This window comes from Chaetodon auriga, chromosome 22 (assembly GCF_051107435.1).
Source record: "Chaetodon auriga isolate fChaAug3 chromosome 22, fChaAug3.hap1, whole genome shotgun sequence".
NCBI classification, from domain to species: Eukaryota; Metazoa; Chordata; class Actinopteri; order Chaetodontiformes; family Chaetodontidae; genus Chaetodon; species Chaetodon auriga.
The window spans coordinates 12,752,781-12,773,519 of record NC_135095.1 but is presented as its reverse complement, the minus strand read 5'-3'; the positions used below and the strand labels follow the sequence as shown (position 1 = coordinate 12,773,519).

Genomic DNA, 20,739 nt, shown 5'->3' with positions numbered 1-20,739 from the left:
CTGAGGGAAGTGATGGTTCTGTCAACACTCAGTTTCCACCTGTCTTCCCCTAAATATGTCCACTTTTTTGTCATTTTTTTGAACTAGTATGAGCAAGCACAGTGTTGAAGAGCCAGACAAACGATCCACATCATTCATGAAGCAGTGCACTGGTATGGCAGAGCCCTTTTTTCAGCGTCTTTAAGAAAGTTAGCTACTGCTGCGCTTCCGTATGCTGCACTCCCAAAATGCTACATTGGTTCTCCTTTCAAACCGAAACTCCTGATTTTCAGCGTGCCTCATATTCATGTTTATTGCACACACAGCACATCTATCTCTCAAAATGATTAAACACATTGTAAAGTAGTAAAAACTGCGCAACCATAAACAAAGGGTAGTGAAAGACAGGGATGGCAAAGCAGAGGCCTCCAAGTTACCACTGTAAATCCAGTTTTCTGTTTGAAGGGATGTTTGCTGTCATAAATAATGATTTTTTTTTTCTTTTCAGTTCCATGACTTTTACAGCATAACAACAACAACAAAAAAATCTTCTTCATCTCCCACTTGTGCGCTCACAGCAAACTCAGTCATGCACAAACAAATTCAAGACGTTTGGGAATCAGAGTCCAACAGGCCTCCAAACTGACGCCATGCATGAGAAAAGAATCACGTCATATCTGAATGCTGATTTAAACAAACACACGATCATCATCCTTCAGTGTAAAATCCATAAACGAGAACGTTTCATGTTGTATGCTCAAATACATGACCTTCAAAAGTTTGTTTACAGCCAGTAAAAATATTTAAATGATCATAACAGCTCCTCATTCGTTTCTGAAGCACTAACTCTTCTCATTGTGTTATGAAATAATAACAAAAGAGAGGTCGGATTTGTTTATGGGAAAGTCAGGACGCTACCGTGAGCGACACACACACACACACACACACACACACACACACACACACACACACACACACACACACACACTCATACTCATCATCTCTGCCAGCCAGAGCTTTTTTTTTTCTGCAGCCTCTGTCTTTCCGCTGGGTGAAATCGTGAGTGGAAAAGGACAAAAAGATGAGATAGAGACCTCCCTGCGGTGGCTCTGTGATTATAAATCAACAAATCAGACAGATGGGGGTCAGATGGGAGCAGAGTTAACCTAACATCCATTCCACAGTACCTGGTGGGGCTTATGTTTAAAAGATGGACACATTCAGGCTGGGGCAGTCGCTGACCTATTTCAGACTGAAGGACGCCTGACAGGGCAGTAGCATTTTGAAGGGGGCTAAAGGTAGCTTGCTTGTCCTTTCTGACACTGCTTGAATGTGGTATTTACAATCTCGGCTGGGGTGAAAGAGAAAGAGATCAGATAATGCATTCTTTTTGTCCCATTCTTATTTAAAGCAGGCTAGCCAGCAGCACAAATAATACCATTAATGCCAGCATTTGCGATATAAGCTGTGTGTGTGCCTCTGTAGTTTTTGCCTTTTTGAAAATGTCAGACTGAAAGGTTAGGAGGGAAGAGAAAACAGTCACAAGGAGCTGAAACCAAACCTGGGAGCTGTACCGACATAAAGAGACAGCATCGGGACGCGTCGTGGGTGGACTCAGTCCTGCATTTATCCACCGACGGGAAAAACACACACACACACACAAAGGTTGGAATATTTTACGCGAATGAAAATAAACACAGATCTTGACTTTTAACAGCTGTAGCAGGAGCATCCTCATCGAAATTCAGGGCGATTTCCTGAAAAAAGCGAAGAAGCGTCTCATAAACAACAGATGTGTTGCACATATATTACACGTGAATGCTGAATCGTTTTAGAAAAGTCCAAGAGCAGCTCAGACAATCTGTATGAAAAACCTTCCCTCCATCAGCAGATAAGAGCGGCAAAGACTCCCGGGAAGCGTGAACATTATTAAATATGAAGACAAACAGCAATCAGCAGGACCACCCTGGGCTGACTTTTTGGTTTGGCCGCAATCCACGTGATTGGTTGCCTTTGTTTCCTGTCATCCTTCGCCGTAGAATGATCTATGGAGAGTGACAATTGAGTGAGAGTGTTTTCTGATGATAGAGAGCCACAACACAACAGAGGCGCGGATGACAAACACAGCTTATCGGAGGATGTTTTTTTTTTTTTTTTTTTAATCCAGGGGAGCGGAGAAGAAGAGAGGAGGCTCTCCATCACATAAATAAATCAGCAACAGCGGAAATATCAGTTTTGTTCTTCTTTTTTTTTGTGCTCCTTGAGGGAGAAGCGTGAAAGGACTATTTTCTCAAAGCAAAGGAAGGAGTTGTTTTTGTTTTTTTTTGTTCTTTTTTCTTTTCTTCTAGCCCTAGCGTTTTAGTCAAGTGCAAAGAAGTCAGTGATTAGTGGAAGCGTATGTATTTTGGCACACGTTTTCAGTTAAGTGTCAACTATGCACGCACGCGCACATACAGCACAGTAGGCATGAGGTTTGGGATGATAGAAGCGAACGGAAGCGGAAAGTCCTTGGAGTGTGTCCATCCATCACAATCCAAACAAACAAACAAACAAACAAAAGTTTGAGGGATTCACATGTTTCTGTTGCCGTTGTTGTTGGTGGATAGTGGAACTACAAGGGATCCATCCAGAAACTGAATATCTGTGTTTTCTCTAGCAAGAGTTAAAACTGACAAAAAGTTATAGAAATTTGTTAAAACTACATAATATTTCAAAATACATGTGGAATCAAGTAAAACGTCATATATGCACTTTATTTCTCCGCATCTCTTTTAAAACCTTGATTTTTCTTTTAGTTTATTTTTTTCCTTAAATATATGCATATAAGTGAGATTTCATTTTTTCATTATAGCTCTTTCATCTGTATGTATATATGTACATTATGTACTTTTAAATAGAGAAAGGGTGGGGTTGGGGTTTGTGAGGAAGTGTGTGTGGAAGTGTGTGTTTGAGGGGAAGAATACTAATTCATTTATTTACACCATGCTCCGAGAGCCACTTGGGGTCCGGTGTAGACTGAGGCGGGGGTCGGGGGGTATATACTGGTGCGGGTGGTTGTAAGGCGGAGGCGGAGGAGGCAGCGGGGGCTGGTGGCCGTCATTGCCATGGGAGCCGTCCGGCGAGCGGACCGGGGTGGACATGGCCGACTGACTGAGCTGGTGGTGGCTGTGGTGGTGATGCTGGTAGTGGTGGTGTGTGGGCGTTTGGCTGAGGAAGGCCTCCATGCGTCCGTGGCCGCTGTTGTCGAGCATGATGACCTTGACGATCTGCTGACACTGGATGAGTGTCTCGGGCCGCAGATCAGCCATGCTGACAGTGGGCTGGTGGAGCTGCTGGAGGTGGAGGTGGTGGGCGGGGGTGCTTGCCGCTGACTGCAGCTGCGGGTGCTGAGGTGGAGGCGCCGGCCCCTGGGTTAGCCCCTGGGGCACCTGCTGGAAAAGCAGCTCCCCCCGATGGTTAAGAAGGGCCACGCTCTCGGGACTCCGAGCCGTGCTGCTGCTGAGCTGGTACGTCTGAAGCCTGTTGTGAATTGACACCTAGTTTAGAAAACAGCCAAGAGAACAGCATCAAATGTTATAAAACTGGTTCCTCCTCTACAATCCGTCAAGCCCTCTTTTTGTTTTTTTTGTTTTTTTGGGGGGGGGGGGGGGGGGGGGGGCGGTGGTGAACGCACAGCACACACACACACAGGGCATGCGTGGGGGCTTAGGTGTTGAGGGGTCAGTGGAGGTGTAAAATCGTGACTACTGCACACTCCCCTCCCTCCACCCCTGCAGGTGCTGGGAACAGTGTAGATCGGATGCTGGGGACACCGGTGTGTGACTGGGAGCAGGTGGAGGACAGTGGCGGGGAAATGGGAATAAGAAATTTGGTGCGACACTAACAGAAGGGGCCCGGTGGTTCCAAAGGGGACACTGAGGGCCCCCGTGTCTCCCTTCCAAACCACTGTGTGGCGCTATGGGGACAGCGGACACGAGGAGATTTGGGAGTAACCAGAACATAGACGGAGGTCATACGAAGAAGAGGGAGAGGTGGAAGAAGAGGAGGAGAGGAGGTGAGCACACTGACAACCACAGACGTCCACAGGCAACACTCATCAGAATGCAAACCTCCACATGTCACAGTTTCTTCAGCTCTGTTTTCCTTCCCTCAAAGTTGTTTGTCTGCTGCTCTTATTGAATCGTCCCTTTTATGAAGCTTATTTTAGGAAGCTTGTCACGTCTCAAGTTACCTTACACTGCGTTTATCAGAAAGCTCAAAATATGGGGAGTATCATCAAAAATTCATGGAATGAGCACAATCTGAAATGCATATAATGTGTAGTGGAAAAATGTCACTGTGAAGACTGTGCAACCGCCGTGCACGTGCTCCTGTTACGTCCTTGTCGGCGACCCATTAGCCTTTAGACTACACATGATATGTAGTCACGTGTCCCAGTAAGTGGTTTGAGTAATCGGTCATTTACGCAAGATGCATGTTAATGCCATGTGTGAACAGGGCCATAGACACTCTGGTTAAAAGTCAGATGCATGTGAGTTGGACTGGGCTGTAATCAGCTGACGGTACTCTGCTCTGACGAGGCCCCCTGCTTTGATTACTCGCCTCGCCTTGTGAAGCTGGTGGACACAGCGGGTGGATCGTTAGCTGGATTGGTTGCACCTGAAGAGAAGCTGGCGGAGCTTAAAAGGGCTACGACGGGCCTCTCTTTGCTCTTCCTTTCTGTGATGATGGCTTTCTTTGTGCTTGGTTTGCTTTTCATGTCAGAAAAAACAACCCACATTTCTGTTCAAGCATGTGTCCCCCATGTCAACAGTAGTGCTGACTGACAATCCATTACCGTGAGTGTCTTCATGGGTGTAGTTTGAAAAAAACAGGATGTTGAAAAGTGAAGGAGACATGTAAATTACACCCTTGCCGGTCGTTAGCCACTCTGAAACTTCAGCCCAGACAAACACAGTGTTCCTGCTCTGAGGGAGACGGTAAAATCTCAACACTTTCCTTATCAAATTCTGGTTAAAAGCTTGCCATGAGATTCTGACATCCCCATATTCATGCCTCTAGTATAAGCAGGATACCCTGCCTGACCCTCCTGGTTTCCAAGATAAATGTGTTTCGACAGCTAACGGCTCCCCACCAGCCACTGACATTTACTGCAGGCTGCATGGTAGAGGGGAAGATGGCTGGTGAAGGTAGCTCACACAACCATGAACACTGACCTGATCATAGCTCTCTATTATCAGGACCTAAAGGCTATTAAGTGAGAGCGAGAGAGAGAGAGAGCTTGTATGCATAAAACAAGCAGATATTCCATTGCACAATAAAAAAAATCGTTTTATTTTTATGCCCCTAAATGTCTCTTCAGCAGCAATGAACGCGTGTTTGCTCTGCTGTAATTGTTGTCATTCTACAGCCGTTTATAGCTTTGAAATTGAAATGGCTCTGAAGCCTTTCAGTGTGATGTATTTGTAATTACTCCTGCTCTAACCAGCACCTGTGTAAAGATTTACAGCCTAGCATAGCGTACCAGTGAGCTGTGTGAAATTAAACAGCCACTGAATGTCAAATTGACCCTGTGTATTTGGCTTTTCACTCCAGCCCTCGACTCCACAGCCACAGAAAGGAATAGGAAAGGTCATCAGATGCCTCTCGGATGGTAATTGCAAAGCCCCATGGGTACTGTCGTTCGGCTTGCTTCCTTGCTTGCACGAAATGTTCATGTTTCCCCCAGAGGTCTCGGAAGGGGTGAGGAGGTGACGGCTCCAGATCAAATGAGCGTTAAATTTATCCGCCTGCATGTTACTGTGTTAATTAAGGTCTCTGTGCTGAATGTGGGTACATACACACACACACACACACACACACACACACACACACACACACACACACAGTATATGTATTTCACACATGTGCTCAGCTACTTTTAGCAATGTCTGCTTTCTCTTTTTTCCTTTAAAGGCCCTAAAGGAGTCGTAATTTCTGCCTGAGCTTGTGAAACTAATTACAATCTATTCCTTTTTAGGCGTACAGATAGTATTTAAGCCTCTGAGTCTGATGCGTTTTCTGTGACTAGAACCTGACTGCTATGATTTCATTAATTTCCCCAAAACCATCTTTAATTTTCAAAGGAGTCCTTTTATCTAATATTTTGTTTGGTTGGGTTACCTCACATGCCCGCAGCACTTTACCCAGCAGCACACGTTCTCTCATTCGCTCTTCAACCACTCGTGCTTGACGCCTCTAGCCCTAAAGATAAGACTAGTCCTGGTTTCTCATCCTACAATACTTCGATAATGACTGCACTGACTTACCTGTTATTTGGGACATTGCCCTATCGCTAAGTACTTACCTCTACTGCATTGTGTCCACTTCTGTCATCTATCTCCTGGTTTCCTGGACAGAAGAAAACATGAAGGGAAAAGGGACAAAAGTGGCAGCAAAATATCTGTTAACAGTGATTTTATCTTTACTGCAGAGAATAAGAGTGATAATAGAGTTGCAAAGTGCAAAAGAGCCAAAATATATGGAGTAGAATAAAGCATGTTTCTTAATCTGCAAATGTTGGCTAGTCCACCAACTAGCTTCCTACCTACAGTACTAACATTGCAGGCTACGGTCCTGGATGCTATACTATCAGAGTAAGGTTAGACTCCAGCAAACCTAGCCAAACCTGTTCTCCAAAACAGCTTTCAGCTCAGCTAATTTGCTCATGCAAAAGTCAAAAATATGAACAATAAAGCATAAACCGAACTTCTGTTTCTTGTCCGAGTATGTTTTCCACAGTAAGCTAACGCTAGGCATCCAAACAGAACAATGCTGCTCATTACTTCTGCATGGATCATCAACTGGTGAGGATGCTGACTTTTTTTCGTGAGACAGTTTCATGCAAACTCGCGTCAGTTAGCATTACCTAGCGAGCTACAGCTGAAAAATCTGTTGGCTACAATCGTCACTTCATATCACTGACTTGAAATGAGAAGCCTGCTTAGAAGTCTGATGGTAAATTACCACCTTTATCACTGTAAACAGAAAGCTGGGCATTATACATTCACATAAGAGGGCTGGTGAATTGCTTCATTTAGAGTATTTGCAATCATAGCACAAGTCTTTAGTGATCCAACATTTACTTCATTTTAAAATGCTCGATGTAACACCTCTTTTTTAAAGTATAAAATATCTATTTCCAGTTGATCAGTTCATACAAACAACAGTGGCTGAACTGTATTTCAACAGCGGGTAAATTAACTCTACTGGGGACAGGGTCTCTGCAGTGGGTTCTGAAACAGTAACAGTGCACACACACACTCGCACACACACACCTGATGGGGAGCCCTGTTTGCTGCGCAGCTCGAGCTGTGTGCCGTTGTTCTTTACTGAGTGAGTCTTGGCTCCCTGCTGCTTTTCCAGCTCCCCTGCAGAGAACAGAAGACTAAAATGATCATCATCATAATCACCATGACAGAAAGCAAAATAAGCAGACATGAACAAGTCGAGGAAGGTGGTTTATTTCGACTTTATTTTATCAAATATGATATACACATATGCTCGTGTTGCCTTACCCTCCCACTCTCTTCTCTCAGCTCAAAACACGACTCTCCATCTCTCTAATTAAACTTCACACTTGATGGTAATTGCATGTCATTTCCAATCACGATGACTAAATGTTGTTTTGTCTCCAACACCGCGCTGCATTCTAATTCTGATGCTCAACCACAGAACTGCCAGGTGAGACCTCAGGGGTGCAGTACACAACGTCCTCCGACTCACGTTGGTGGGAGAAAAATCTGTCAAACTGAACAGGAAATGTCCTGTTTTATCATTTATCTGCTGGAAAAAAGCATCACATGAAGCTATAAATGAACAGAAGTAACATTTTATTTTAGCAGTCGCCATTTTCAGAACAAATTGCTCCAAAAATTATTTTAATGTTTCCTGGAAGTAACTATTTTGGTCCTAATTGTAGGGAAAATAGAGATGTTTTCTAGTGTAAGCTACAGTACAGAGACAAGCAAGCAAACAATTCAACATATATACAGAATAAAGAATATATGAAGAATTAAATTTTAAATAATAATTGCCTGGTCTTAAATGGAGCAGCTCTATCAAGCAAATTCCTATTTTACCTATAATTACTGCCAGATTACATAGTTTTTCCAGTTTAATCTTTTTATTTACTTGGTCAGACTACAGTACAGGCATATTGACTGAAGGGAACAGTGAGTGTCGGGCTGAATTAAAATGTTCAATTACAAATTTTCGCCATTATGAATTTCCAGATGTAGGAAAAGATAAAAAGCTAAGTCCTCCTTCCTATCTCAAGCAGGGAAAGCCCAACACAAGTCTGGCAGCCGCAGGCATGTTTACTAATGTTCCAACAATACAAAGCACTTAAAGGAGAAGAGATGATGTGTTTGTCTGTGCAAGCGCCAGCAATCATTCTTGCTCCAAGTTTTGTTCCTATATTGTGTCTTAAGAAGAAATGTGGGCTGTTTTTGTGTTTGTCTGTGTGCCTTGGTTTATGTATGTGTTTTTGTGCACATAGCTGAGAAATAACTTCCTTCTGTCAACCTCTGCCTGTCTCCATATGTTGTTGCCTGCTCTCCTCGGGCTGCTGGCCCTCCCCCTTTGCGAAGGGTAATGCGGTTGCGTCAAATCCCAGCAGGGAGTCTCTCTTTGATGCCCACTGGCACAAGCCAGGCTCTAGATACTCTGGTTTTCCATGTGTGTCTCAGTATGTGCATGTGCTATTGTCTGGAGAATTTCACGTGCACACAGGCCCAAGCAACTCAGATGCTCGGCTGCTTTTAGGAACAGTGGCCTCTTTTCACCTCCAATTTACTGCCCTCCTGCAGTCTGTTGGAGCTGCAGTGCACCAAAGGAAACAAAATGCAAAAGTCTTTCGGCACCTACACAATTCTAATGCTGACTGCAAGTTGGCAAATAGTACAAAACAAAGGAAGGCTTGTGCCTCATGTGTACCATCTGAGGACCTATTGATTCCCGCACAGAGCTTCTATGAATCCACTGTAGCCTCCCACTTCCCAAGATGTGAGGTTATTGATTTAGTCCACAATGTAATGGGATGTTGACCCTTCTTTTATGGCTGGGTGCACACAAACGTGATGGATGCAATCCAACCCAAGTATACTGTACAATGCATGCAGCCACAAGACCTACGTCAAATAGAGCACTGACAGTTGGTTGTAATCTGTAACCTTGCGGCTTGATGCCACAATATCCTACACACTGAAGTCACCATCTATATTGAGTCTAGGCAGCATCATTCACCCCCCCCAAAAAAGCTGTTTTAAGTTACTGCTAATGCAAAACGAACATTTCCTCCTGCTGCAGCTAAACATTAAATTATTTAACTGGCAAAACTGACTTTTATTTTGAAGTAATCACAGGAAATGCAACACGTATCATTCCTCAAAAAAACAGTCATTTGTGGCATTTTTTTTGACGGAGGATCATTTTGAAATACTGCAGGGAGCAACGGAACAAGAAGAAGCAGCCACAGTGAGCTGATAGATGAAGAGCTGCAGGCGACAGGCTGCACATGTCCAACTTCAGCGAGGTAAACAACTCCTTTCAGTTTCCTTTCAGAGAAGTGTGCTGCTGTTTGCAGACTCGTGCTGTGTGCAGCATGGAGTCAGATCACAGTGGCTCACAGAATGATGGAAAAAGGCCAATTATTATCTGACTTCTTTATTAATACATCAACAGTTTGTTCTGCTGCCCCATCGTATAAAATTGCTGTGACCACCAGTAACTACAGGTGTTCAAATCAATCATTTGCAAATTACTTTGGCCGTCTTTAACTCACATATAGGCATGATTACCCTTCCGTATCTGGGTGCTTCAAGTCCACACTTCCAGTCACAAAATCAGTTTGTTCATTATGAAAATCTTTGCTTCATCAAAGAAGATTACAGCGTATGGAAAGTCCTTCATTGTGTTATCAAACCACATAGGGACAGACACTCACACTCGATGCGTATCTGCTCCATCTCTGAGACCTCCGCGATTGATTCCTTCAGGTCTTCTAGAAACTTGAGCAGTTCCTCAGCACTCTGGGCACAGAAGTTAAGTACCTGCTTCTTGTCTGAGCCAAACGGTGAGAGGATGGTGATGCCATGAGGGTAGTCTGGGGAGCACAGGGGACATTGAGATGTTGAGACAAAATGAAAAAAGAGGAACTGCAAGAACTCTTTGCAAGGTATTTGTGAGCTTGAGGTATAAAATGGCTAGAAAATGCAGATTTGCAAACTCATTTTCTCCTTTTGCAGATATTTTTAAGAAAATGATCATCTCAGCCAGGCATTTCAAATATGCATTAAACACTTCCTGCAATGTGCACAGGAGGGCTCGGTGTAATTACATCTTAAAAACTGCAAATATATGATTAATGTGAAACTATCAGTTTTAAAAATGTTCTCTGGGACCAGATGAGTCCAGGATGATGAATTTCTGCCATCATAAATGGAAAAAACAAAAAGTAGTGCACTTAGCAATAAAAGAAGTTTAATATTAAATGCATTTCAATTACAGCCATAACTCCTGTAATCCTTGTTCTCTACAACTCGGGGGAACTTTTCCCTGTTTTCAGTCCGAAGCATCATTTGTTATGCTCTTATACTTACATTCATTTTCAAACAGGTGAAACTGCATGCCAAGCAGACCCATGGCTTTGCAGAAAGTGTAGGCTGCAGAACTCTTCTTCTTTGGACAAAGTTTCAAGATCTGAAGGCGACCAAAAAAAACGATGAGAAATAATAGTAACAATCTTGAATGACAGGAGAGCCCATTAAATTGTTTTGTTCAGTGTTCTGAGCGCTTCTGTTTGACTGTTGCTGAGATTTTCCGTGTCACCTCAAAGAAAGCTCGGAAAACTTTTTGATAATGTAAAAAACATTTAAAGAGCAGACGGAGACCATATTAACGTACACCACAACCTTCAAAGCATTTCAGATTGTGTGCTAGTGCTCTAATTTGTATAAAAAGCAACACCACGGCATGCGGGTATCAGGATGTATTAGAGATGTTATGCTTTTTCACTGAACGACCTTCCAGATGGAGAAAGATGAGGCGAATCTGTTTTTGCAGCGCTACTGTGGGCCATAATTTACCAGGCGAGCCGTATTAAACCAATACATCACATTGGCAATTTAAACACTTCTTGACGTGTTCAAGCTGCTAGAACAGGGGCCAAACTCAAAGAGAAGTCCCCATCACTTTAATTTCGCACTAAAATTTTTCAAAGACAGTTTCTTGCCATGCTTTCAAAGCTGTCAGGAGGAGACGTCTCACTGGAATATATCGCACCGCTCACTGCTAGTGCCAAATGAACAGAATTCCACTGTGATGTTGGAGGATAACTTCTCTTCTTCTTTCTTCAATATCGGCCCTTTAACCTCCTTTTCCTGCAGCTACCAATTACTTTTATGATTTAGCAGAAAAAGGAAGGGGGAGAAACAGCCACACTGCTTTTTCTTTTGCTGTGTTTTGTTGGAATGAGATCAAAATGTCATATAATTATGAAAGTAGTTAAGCACTTTGGATGGATAACCCCTATGTGGCTCCTAATGAGCACGTTAATTATGCCCACCATTAAACCTTTGATAATTCTCCAATCCACACGACTTTGGACCAAATGAACAACTCCTCTGTGCTGCAGCCCCAGTGAAACAAGACTTTATTTCTGGCCCCTAAAACTGCTCTGTAGGGGACAGACCTTTGCTTATGAGTGCACCGCAACACTGTGTTTGCTGCTATCCATTATTAAAAGAAATGGACCGAGAGTCCTGAGTTATGAAACAACATAAAAGAAGAGAGGGGAGCTCACAGTCGAAGTAGGTGATGGTGCATTGCAGCTGTCACAACAAAATAAGCAGCTTTAAAGCTTTGACTGTGTGCTGCAGAAAGACGTTTCCGGGGTGTTTTAAAGGAAGCTGTATACATGTAAACAACATATGACAAATGTGCATTTTTGCATGAATTTTTCATTATGATCCCAATTCTTTTTGAATGCTTACCACAATGAGATCATTGAAGAGGAAGACTTCTCTCTGGTGTGCTGCCTGTTTCTGGGCCTTGTTGACATCTGTCACCTCAAAAAGTCGACTGCAGCAGACAAGTCGTCTGTGAGGGACAGAAAGAACCTGCAGAGAAACAAACATCCAGGTAAGAAGAGGGCTTCAGTCACTCAGATTAGCTTTGAAAGCATTCAAAAGACCAAATGAAGAGACGGACGCGACAAGGACAAACTGGGAGACTCTTAATACAAATGACTTTTGGCCGGAGTTCTGCACACTATTCACTGGGGTTAAAAGCTGAGACTGAAATATTAGAAGGAAAAGCCATTAAACACAGTATGCTGAGACAAATTAGTGTCATGAAGACGGACCTAAGAGTCTTAAGAGATATTAAAACAGTAATTAGAGCAACAGATAAGACTGCATGTTGTTTCAAGGTTATCCAAATATTAACTGTGTTCCCCCTGAGGAGTTTTGCCCCCATTAATAACAATGCAAACTCATGGTGTGGTTGATAACAGTCCAATTTTGTTTCTTTGGAAAGAGAGGAGAGGTAATTTAAAAGTGCAAAACAGGGAGGATTTCCTCCCTCCAATGGGCACTTTTTATTCATAGATTAATATGAGCTTATTGACAGATTCTTAACCGTACCAGATTTTTCTGCAAACAGCTGCCTGCTGTGGCCAAAAATCGTAAGCCTCTTTCACCCCGGACAAAAACCCACTAAAAGCCACTAACATCTGGCCTTTGTCTGCAGTGGCATTACTTCCTGGAAGTAGTCACTGAGTATTTATCGACTCCAGCTCCGATTGGCCTCGATGGAAACCCAGGTGAACATGCTAATTTTCACCCCTTTTCCAGCGCAATGATGAAGCACGTTGATGTCCCAGATGTCAGCACATACATATAGCCTGATGTGATGTTGAACATGACAGCAGTAAAAGACAGACTGGAAATGGTAAAGGTGTCAGTCGCTGTTTCTTTTGGTGTAAAAGTGGTATAAGAGAGCGTGAGAGTGAACCAAAACAGCCAAGGTGATTGCTGTTTACTTATTAGCTCTGACATTAGACCAAATTGGATTAGCAAAGGTGATAACACTACACATGGAGGTCTAAATTTTTTTCCAAAATGCTGCAGCTGTGTCCCTCGAGGCCTGCCTTCTCCTCTTGGACTTAAGTGCTTTTCTCTGTTAAAGCAGATTACACTACAGAAATGGCTCATGCCTTCGGAGACTGATCTAATCATGTCCTCGGCCCTTCACACTCTTGTCTCCCTGACTTGCCTCGTACAGCTTTCTGTGCACCGCGGTCCTAAACAGCAGCGGAGTGACTGTCAGTCGATGTGGACTTCATCCGCCCTTCATGATAAAATACAAATACTCACGGGCTGCATTTCTCAGTTTTTATTCCCTCTGCTCCCTGTGGACTGTTTGCAATGCAGTGAGTACACACAGAGCTTCTGTCTCTTGCTCTCTCATCTCTCATCACTGCAGGGTGTACAGACTCCCGCCCAGCTGGCCACAGCCAGCCTGTTTTCTCATTACACTAATGTCAGAAACATGTAAAGACATCATTAGCTTGAAATGCCTCTTGCGCGTTCAAAAAAGCAGAAAAAAAAAACAATCCTTTCCTGGCAGGATAATTAAGAAGCAGCGTGACAGGAGAAAGTTTAGACATACAGTTAACAAATTAATTTTATGCCTGAAGACAAATGGATTCTCCAAATGTTACCCATATCAAATATTGAAGGACCTTTTGAGGAAGAAAACAGTTCGATGTAACGCTGCTTCATCACATTCAAGATGAGTTATATGACTTTCATCACCTATTTGCAAACTCTTTATGGAGAACTTAATTTTATTGCATACATTCTCGTGAGTGTTACTCCCCCTTAGAATAATAGATCAGGAGTTTTAAATCCACAGCACAAGGCCACTGACACCTGCAATAAGAGTATTGATAAGGAAGAAACTTTATTTAAGTCTTTCTTTTTATGGCAGACGGCGCCCGCGGCACAGGAACAGTCACTTCCTGTCACAACAATTCATCATTGTTTTGGCGATGACAACACTCCTTCTGTCATCCTATGGCTACTCATCCATCACTGAGACACTTAAAGGCATGAGCCAAAGATGGCAGAGCTCCAATGTCATCCTGAATGTTAACAGGAGAGCACGGAGATTAAAACTGAAAACAAATTAAAAAGGAAATTTATTGTGAAATTCATTTGAAAGTTGGTTAATGTTGTTGATGTACAGGAAGTAGCATGAGACATATTGATCAAGAAGACTCCAGCAACACAATGCTAACGTGCTGATATAATATTTACCACCTTTGCCATCTTAGTTTAGCATATTAGGATGCTAGCATTTGTTAATTAGCACAAATACAAAGCGCAGGTGTGGTTGATGGGAATGCCATTAGTTATTACCTTGACTTTCATTTTCTTTTCTACTTTCACAGCATCTTGTACACAATTTACAGTGTCTTTTCCTACTTTAAAGTCTGCAGCCATGCTAGCTGTGCGGCTGAGCTTAGGCGCAGCAGTTCTTTGAGCTAAAGGCTAATGTGAACATGTTAAAATGCTCGCAAAGACAATGCTAACATGCTGACTCTAGGCAGGTACAATGTTCACAATATTCACCAGCTTAGATTAGCCTATTAGCATGCTAGCATTTGTTAATTACTACTATAGAGTGCAGCTGAGGCTGATGGGAATGTGATATTAACTCCACAATCAGTTTGAATGAATCTGCAGGGACTTGAATTCAGTTTTGAAAGAATTTGTATTTAGCTACTTGTTGTTGGATGTAATGTTTTTACAGTGTTAAATTCAAGAGTGTATGGGGAGAAAAATCAACAACTTTCATCTATATTTCATGAATAAAGGATTCAAAAAAGGCCTTGGTGCACTGTTAAGATACAAACTGAATTCCTTGAACCTCTGAATCATTTTAAAAAGCCTTTCAGTGCGATGAGTGGGCACACACAGCACACTCCCACATGAATCAGTGTAATCAATTATGAAGCTAAATACGTCCGCCTCTGTGTCTGCCTCAGACTCGTCTAAAACACATAAAGCATTCCTCAGAAATATTCACACAGTGAACGATAACAAAAAACACATTAGCATTTACTTGAGCATTTTCATCTCTGAAGTTGACTCTTAACTAAAGAATATTCAGTATTAGAGTCGAACACTGCCTTGCTCATGTGCACTGACCAAGCCTTCACCTTATACAGTTAAAAAATAGACTCTAATGATAGCAGTGGTTAATGACGTATCTAGCTGGAGTAATGACCTGAGGTAATGATCGAGCTGCTGATGAGACACTTAATGGCTAATAAATGTGCTCCGCCAACACTACTAAGGCTATGTGATAAGGCCTTGAATAATGAATGAGTGACTTGGCATAGAGCTGGCAAAGAAGAAGAAAAACAGGGACAGTGGGAAGCATGAATGATTTGCACTACAGTGTCATGGAAAGTCAATCTGTATTTTAATATCCACAATGAGGAGCTGGTGAAGGTTCAGCAGTGTCTGTCCCATCACTCTTTTCAACCCATTACTTCTGGGTTTGTGTGTACTCTATTGCTTTGATTAATTCGAATTTCAGACCTTGAGAGTAAGGACCTTTCTGAAAAATGAGGATGTTTGAGCTCATTTAAAACATATCTTTCTCTTGTGCTCTTCTAAAACATATGGACTCCTCCTGGACTCAGCTCCAAACAGCAGTTTGGCAAAAGTTAGCAAGTAGCTCATGAACATAGTGGAGAATTTAGCAGCCAAAGAGCCAGATATTTCAGGATTTGCTATGCTGTTGTGGTTAAGGGCTAGGGAATACATTATATCAGTGATGATCCTCACAAGTATAGAATGAAATTGTCTGTGATCTTACCGTTTTCATGCCTACGATGGACTGCTCAACCTTGGAGACGTAGGTGACGTGGTCTTCGTTGGAGCGCAATTCTCTCTGTTGTATCCTTTCATAGATTCCCACCACCATGTCTCTGGGGATGTCTGCTCCGTCATCCACACCTAAGACAGGAATAGGATGATTCAATGCAAGTATACACACATAAGAGAGCGGTTGCTTTGTTTGAACAGGGAGCAGCACAACACTCAACACCCCCCACCCCAGACAGCTGTACAGCACAACCAACAAAAACACATAGAAATAATTGGATAAAAAAAAGGCACAGAATTGAACTGAATGTGACACCAAACAAGTAAATTAAGTAAATTGTTGCTTCCAGTCCACTATATATATATGTGTGAGTTATCAGTAGCTATATCATATTGTGTGTTTCCTAATTGGGGATACGAGAGGGGTCTCCCACTCAGAAAAGTGTTTACCCCTTTTAGCAGGTAAATAATCTCGGAAAGGTGACCAAACCTTCAGAAACAGCTCAACCTTTCCTTCTCAGACAGCCTGTAATCTTTGGGGGGGAGGGTGTTAAAAGTCTCTCTGCACCAGAGGGTAACACTTGGGGGGGGGGGGGGTGTCTTTGATCCAATCATGCAAAGATGCATTTTTGAGGAGCTTCTCAAGAAATCTGAAGCATGATGCAGGGAGATGCAACCCACTGGAGGGGGGGGGGGCCTAAGAAGAGAAGACCATGGTACTTTTTCATTTCTATTTTAAAGGTTGGTTGCTCTTAATTGACATGGAGTGACTGTATACACATGGCTGTATACATATTGTACTGACACACATTTGTTTGCCTCGACATGCAAAGAGTGAGCAAAAAAAAATCTACATTCAGAGCAAAAGAGAGCTCTTTCTCTCAGTCTACTTGTCTGTCCTTCTTTGACTTTCTGTCTTTCGCTGTCTCCATTAAGTAATGACAGAAGGCAATGTGAGAGGAGGTTAATTGGGAAGTGAAAGGTTAACAGCCCGCCTCAGTCCTCGAACATTTTCTGTCTGGAACACAGTGCAGTTCAAGGCCGTGGCATTTCGACGCAGGTAGAACTGCATGTCATTAGGCTGAAAGGTTGCCCTCGAGATGCTCCCCGTTATATCCGCACAGCTGTACCGCGCTGTGAGGTACATTGGCTTTTCAATGGACCGGGGTGTGTTTGGAGAAAATGAAGCCGCCGCAAGTGATGGCGTTGACAGTGAGGCACCCTGGGACACCGCTGAGACATCGCTGCACATCATAAAATCAGAGGGAGAGCAGGAGATGTCCAGGGGGAAGTGTGTGTAAAGTGTCAGATTAATAAGTTACATCTTCTGCAGAACGTTTGGAGTTCTCTCCCTTACACTCATAACCTCACTGCTTTGATTTTAGCCATGCAAGCTAACTTAAGAGTAAAGGTAAAAACGCATATACTTTTGTTTCAGTAATTAGCAAAAGCTAAACTAAGATGTGAAATCTCTGCGCAAATCAGACATCAGCCTCTCTAAAGGCAAAGCATCGAGTGAGTGAGACACAACAATTTCAATTTTCAGTGAGCAGCGATAGTGGATTAATTTATGGTGGATGCTGGTTTATATTATGTTGTGAAATAGCTTTGACACTGACAGTCTGTTTTAATTGAGATAATGAATGTTCCATGCTTCTTCATTACTATTGGTTTCTGCTGCATAATTGCATTTCACCTCAGCCAATTATTTGAGTGAGCCATTCTTCTGTCAGCGAGTGTGAGAGACATGACTGAGGAGAAAAGAATATAAACAAGCAAAGACAGATGAATAAACAGACAAAACAGTATTCTTGCAGCCAAAGCAAGACAAGAGATTGGATAGAGAGAAAACAGTAAACTGAGCAGAAGACGAATAGAGAGGCCAAGAGAGAGTGGCATATTTTAATTTGCATAAGATGCAGAAATTGATTTTCCAACTTAATTTAATTGTGGGGAACAGTCTGGATGAATCTATTAAAGTTGTTCTGCATCGACCTCGGTGTTTCCTGATTGATTACGCAGAGGGAGAGCATAACTGCGACGCTCCCGTCTCTCCCGCAACGCTCGGCGGAGGAGCATCTGTCTGCACACGGGAGACAAGAATTACAGGTGCTCTCTGTCGGTGTCGCTGTGAGTTGTGAACGTGTAAAGCACGGCGGGCAGGGATAGAAATGTAGCTTTATTTCATCACCTAAATTTATGCAGGGTGGTTTCATAACAGATCCAAGCTTTGCTGGACACTGTCTCACTTTCACTGGTCGGCCAGTCTGTCTTTCCCTCCACCACTTTCATCTAAACTGTAATATCTCAACTATCACGTGGATCGTTCATGACATCTTGTGCAGACATCCGCGAAACCCAGGAGGAAGCCTACTGACTTTGGTGAATCTGACTCAAGCAGAGAGCGTTTTTTATTGTTTAGTGTTTTTAGTGTTTTTGACAACAATTGGATAGATTGCTATGAAATGTGTTTCTGATACTCAAGTTCCGCATCGGACTAAAATGTCTTTCGTGATCCTCTGACTTTTCATCTAGAGCCATAATCAGGTCAAAATGTTTAATTTGTTCAGTGCTTTTTGGTTTATGGCCAAAACTTTCTGCAAAACTAGTAACGTTTCCATTAACCTCAGATGTACTTTGTGTTTAGACTGCGTAAAACATGGACATAGTCCCTGTGATGTGGCTCCAGCCATCGCCATCTTGGCAGTGCCTGACTCCTGATTTAAGCCTTAATATACAGATGTACAGATGTTATGAAATTAGCTATAGATACTGTACCAGGCTTGAATAACAAACATGTTTATTTCCGTTGTAAAATTGCACATTCCAATGGGAATTGACTCTTTTTTCAAAGCCAAGAGCTCAAGTGACCATTTGAGGAACTGCAGTTTTTGGCAATTATGTGAAATAATTAATGCTACTTTAACCTCCTTAATGTGCCCGTACCTCTCGAAGACACCATGTCGCCACGTCACTTACCTCGAAGATTGCGTATGAAGTCCTCCAACAGCATCTTGCGGTCGGGCTTGATGTTGGGACTGTACATGTCGGTGTTGAGCAGAATGATGGCGAAGGCCAGGATGAAGATGGTGTCTGGGTTGTGAAACTGCTGCACCACGTCGGGGTTACACATGCAGTAGCGCTGACTGTTGGTGCAAAGGAGGTAGAGAAAGAAAACTGTGAAAATTCAGAGAAAAAAAACAGTAGGAAGACGTGACAGTGTATGAGGCGAAAGAATAAAGGTGTAAGGCAAAGAAGGTGGACAGGAGGAATGAAGGAGAAAGAGCTATGAAGACAAGTACAGAGAGAGATGAATATAAAAATATAAGTGACAGGTATAGGAAGGAATAACAGATGGGAGAAGGGGCAAAAGAGATAAAACATTTTCAAACACTAAATACATTCTTCAACACATGACATGCTCATAAATGCCTTGAAGCAAGCTGAGCATGAGAGTGTCACGCCGAAATAAGAGTTATGGCTTTAATTTAGCTTGTGGCTTCATCTGAAGCTGTTAGCTGCCCCTCAGCAACGATGAACCTCACAGCAGGCACTGCTGAAACCCAGTCTCTCTGTATAAACACATTTGTCCCACCGGATTGGATGGTCACATGGATGGAGCATTACACGGAAAAACGATGGGTGTGTGGGTGCATGTGTCTGTGTTTGACTTTATCTGGAGTCTACTGAGCCCTGAGCCACGGTTAAACACACTCCTATATTTATGGGTCTGGGTGCTGGATTTATGCAGGTTGCTATTGAGCCACAGAATGAAGTTTGAAATCTGAAATCCCTTACAGAGGCACTTCTCTGCAAAAGAACGCAACAGAGGCCAGGCTCAGTTTGATGGAGTTCCCAAAAAACAACCCTGAATAAAAGAGATGGAGGATGGAAATGGCTCTGCGTAGCGTGGTTATGGAAACTATGACTCAAAAAGATTTGTAGACACCTGCTCTTGGATGGATGCATATGTGTGTGTGCATGTGTGTGTGTGTGCGTGTGTGTGTGTGTGTGTTTAAGAAAGAAGTGCCCAGAGGAGAGGATAAATTGTTTCTCTCTCTCAGTGAGGTGCATGGATACTTCCTGGTTATGGGATGAATAATACAACAGTACAACATCTAGAGTGAATGAGCAATCAGAGATACAGCGTAAAAGGAGAATGAGAAGGTGTGTGTGTGTGTGTGTGTGTGGGTGTGTGTGTGCGCGCACCCTGCAGGCTCTATGTTGGAGTGTACAGTGTAATTGTTACTTTAATCAGTCATCATTTCCACATTGGGGCTGTAGCACCGTTTTGCAGACCCACTGAGCCGCATGATTGGAAACTAATGTCTCTGTGGGACTGAGTAAAGACACACATATTGGTTTGCATACAGTAGGTTCATACCTTGTCACACACACACACACACACACACACACACACACACACACACACACACAGTTTTAATGTGCTTTCCAACACTGCTTAAGCCTTCCAAGATTAGCAAACGGGAAAACAAAGCTCTACAAGCAGTAGAGAATGATTGCCAGACCTTTTTGTGGCCCAGATTTTGCCTCTTAGGCAAAGTATGAGCTGCTTTGCAGTCTTCCTCATAAGCTGCATACAACCCCAACAACCTCCACCAAGAATCAAGACAGTACTCAGGGCTCAAAAACACCCCAAATTGCTTTGCATTTTCAGCAAAAACTTGCTGATAATTCTCCTCAAAGGACGCAAACTGATCATAGATAGAGATAATAGATCAAGATAATGCAGTAGAAGACAGCGCTCTTTATAATGGTTAGAGTTAGTTAAATCCTGATTTATTAAGGTTTTTGTTGACAA

General features: G+C 42.8%; 1 protein-coding gene across 5 annotated transcripts in view; it reads right to left on the bottom strand.

The window, feature by feature from the left end:
• Nucleotides 1-2,139: 2,139 nt before the first annotated feature.
• Nucleotides 2,140-20,739, bottom strand: part of iqsec3a (IQ motif and Sec7 domain ArfGEF 3a) — a 91,863-nt gene continuing 73,263 nt past the window's right edge. For 3 of the 5 annotated variants that reach the window (XM_076721773.1, XM_076721775.1, XM_076721776.1), the window contains 8 exons: nucleotides 18,897-19,063; nucleotides 15,910-16,049; nucleotides 12,012-12,137; nucleotides 10,620-10,719; nucleotides 9,965-10,123; nucleotides 7,296-7,388; nucleotides 6,326-6,369; nucleotides 2,146-3,515 (listed from right to left, as the gene is read on the bottom strand). In XM_076721773.1, coding sequence (XP_076577888.1) covers nucleotides 2,955-3,515; nucleotides 6,326-6,369; nucleotides 7,296-7,388; nucleotides 9,965-10,123; nucleotides 10,620-10,719; nucleotides 12,012-12,137; nucleotides 15,910-16,049; nucleotides 18,897-19,063 — 1,390 coding nt within the window. In that variant the 3' untranslated portion in view covers nucleotides 2,146-2,954. Of the gene's footprint in view, nucleotides 3,516-6,325; nucleotides 6,370-7,295; nucleotides 7,389-9,964; nucleotides 10,124-10,619; nucleotides 10,720-12,011; nucleotides 12,138-15,909; nucleotides 16,050-18,896; nucleotides 19,064-20,739 lie in introns of all 5 variants that reach the window. The other 2 variants (XM_076721774.1, XM_076721777.1) reach the window with 1 other exon arrangement.